Source organism: Oncorhynchus mykiss, chromosome 15 (assembly GCF_057628025.1).
Source record: "Oncorhynchus mykiss isolate SJ-2025 chromosome 15, ASM5762802v1, whole genome shotgun sequence".
Lineage (NCBI taxonomy): Eukaryota > Metazoa > Chordata > Actinopteri > Salmoniformes > Salmonidae > Oncorhynchus > Oncorhynchus mykiss.
Genome location: NC_143036.1, coordinates 9,380,001 through 9,382,500, shown reverse-complemented (window position 1 = coordinate 9,382,500; position 2,500 = coordinate 9,380,001). Strand labels below are relative to the sequence as shown.

General features: G+C 44.2%; 1 protein-coding gene across 1 annotated transcript in view; it reads right to left on the bottom strand.

Moving 5' to 3' along the window:
• Positions 1-2,500, bottom strand: part of LOC110490900 (docking protein 6-like) — a 131,338-nt gene that overhangs the window by 28,127 nt on the left and 100,711 nt on the right. The window contains exon 5 of the mRNA XM_036945723.2: positions 712-901. Within this exon, the coding sequence (XP_036801618.1) occupies positions 712-901 (190 nt within the window). The remainder of the gene's footprint in view (positions 1-711; positions 902-2,500) is intronic.

The window sequence follows — 2,500 nt, the reverse complement described above, 5'->3', positions numbered from 1 at the left end:
AGAGATGGAGTGAGAAAGAGAGATGGAGGAGAAAGAGAGATGGAGGGGAAAGAGAGATGGGGGAGAGAAAGAGAGATGGAAGAGAAAGAGACATGGAGTGAGAAGGGGGAGAGAAAGAGAGAGAGAGAAAGAGAGATGGAGGAGAAAGAGAGATGGAGGAGAAAGAGAGATAGAGTGAGACGTGGGAGAGAAAGAGAGGGAGAGAAAGAGAGATGGAGTGAGAAGGGGGAGAGAAAGAGAGATGGAGGAGAAAGAGACATGGAGTGAGAAGTGGGAGAGAAAGAGAGATGGAGGAGAAAGAGAGATGGAGTGAGAAGTGGGAGAGAAAGAGAGGGAGATCTCCTGGATCTGACCCTAACCCCTTCACATGTCTCCTGGATCTGACCCTAACCCCTTCACATGTCTCCTGGATCTGACCCTAACCCCTTCACATGTCTCCTGGATCTGACCCTAACCCCTTCACATGTCTCCTGGAAGGGGTTAGGGTCAGATCCAGGAGACATGTGAATGAGACAGACTGTGTGTAATCAGTCACGCCTCATAAGTGAACCAGATGGATATATACACACACACACACACACACACACACACACACACACACACACACACACACACACACACACACACACACACACACACACACACACACACACACACACACACACACACACACACACACACACACACACACACACAAACACACAAACATACCTTCCTGACTCGAAAGTGAACCAGGTGGAGTCTCGTCCGTATCTCCTCAGTGAGTTGAGGGGCCACATGATCAGTTTGACGCGGGCGTTGTGGATGTCCCACAGGTAGATGTTCTCATGTGTGATCTGCATCGTACACTCCCCATAGATGTCCAGGTTGGGAGTGGGCATCAGGTACACGTTGAACCGCTCTGGAACAAAACACGTTTGAGTCACAAGTAAGAAATAAAACATGTCAATTTTACAAACAGAAAATATGTTTGAAATGGCAGAATAACACGGTAGCATTGTTACAACAGTAAGAATTTGACCTTTGGATAGAATCTATTCCAGTCCTCATTTTGGCTGTTTTTATAAACACTTTTCAGTAAAAGCGAAGGCTACAAATCAAATCAAATGTTATTGGTCACATACATCAGCAGATCACACACATTAGCAGATGTTAATGCGAGTGTAACGAAATGCTTGTGCTTCTAGTTCCGACAATGCAGTAATATCTAACAATTCCCCAACAACTACCTAATGCACACAAATCTAACAAGTAATCTAACAATTCCACAACAACTACCTTATGCACACAAATCTAACAAGTAATCTAACAATTCCCCAACAACTACCTTATGCACACAAATCTAAAGGGATGAATAAGAATATGTACATATAAATATATGGATGAGTGATGGCCGAGCGGCATAGGCAAGGTGCAGTAGATAGTATAAAATACAGTACATAAGATATAAGTAATGTAAGAAATGTAAACATTATTTAAAGTGGCATTGTTTAAAGTGACTAGGGATCCATTTATTGAAGTGTCCAGTGATTGGGTCTCAATGCAGTTTATACATGTGATATGAGTAATGTAAGATATGTTGACATTATTAAAGTGGCATTATTTAGAGACATTGTTTAAAGTGACTAGTGATCCATTTATTAAAGTGTCCAGTGATTGGGTCTCAATGCAGTTTATACATGTGATATGAGTAATGTAAGATATGTTGACATTATTAAAGTGGCATTATTTAGAGACATTGTTTAAAGTGACTAGTGATCCATTTATTAAAGTGTCCAGTGATTGGGTCTCAATGTAGGCAGCAGCCTCTCTGAGTTAGTGATGGCTGTTTAGCAGTCTGATGGCCTTGAGATAGAAGCTGTTTTTCAGTCTCTCGGTCCCAGCTTTGATGCACCTGTAATGACCTTGCCTTCTGGATGATAGCGGGGTGAACAGGCAGTGGCTCGGGTGGTTGTTGTCCTTGATGATCTTTATGGCCTTCCTGTGACATCGGGTGGTGTTGGTGTCATGGAGGGCAGGTAGTTTGCAGACCGCACCACCCTCTGGAGAGCCTTACGGTCGTGGGCGGTGCAGTTGCCATACCAGCCGGTGATACAGACTGACAGGATGCTCTCGTTTGTGCATCTGTAAAAGTTTGTCATGGTTTTACGTGACAAGACAAATTTCTTCTGCCTCCTGAGGTTGAAGAGGTGCTGTTGCGCCTTCTTCACCACACTGTCTGTGTGGGTGGACCATTTCAGTTTGTCTGTGATGTCTATGCAGAGGAACTTTCCATCTTCTCCACTGCTGGAGGGGGTGTTCCTTCTGCTGTTTCCTGAAGTCCAAGATGATCTCCTTTGTTTTGTTGACGTTGAGTGAGAGGTTGTTTTCCTGACACCACACTCCGAGTGCCCTCACTTCCTCCCTGTAGGCTGTCTTGTAGGCTTGATTACTAACGATGACAACTGTTGTGTCGTCTGCAAACCTGATGATTGAGTTGGAGGCATGGCCACGCAGTCGT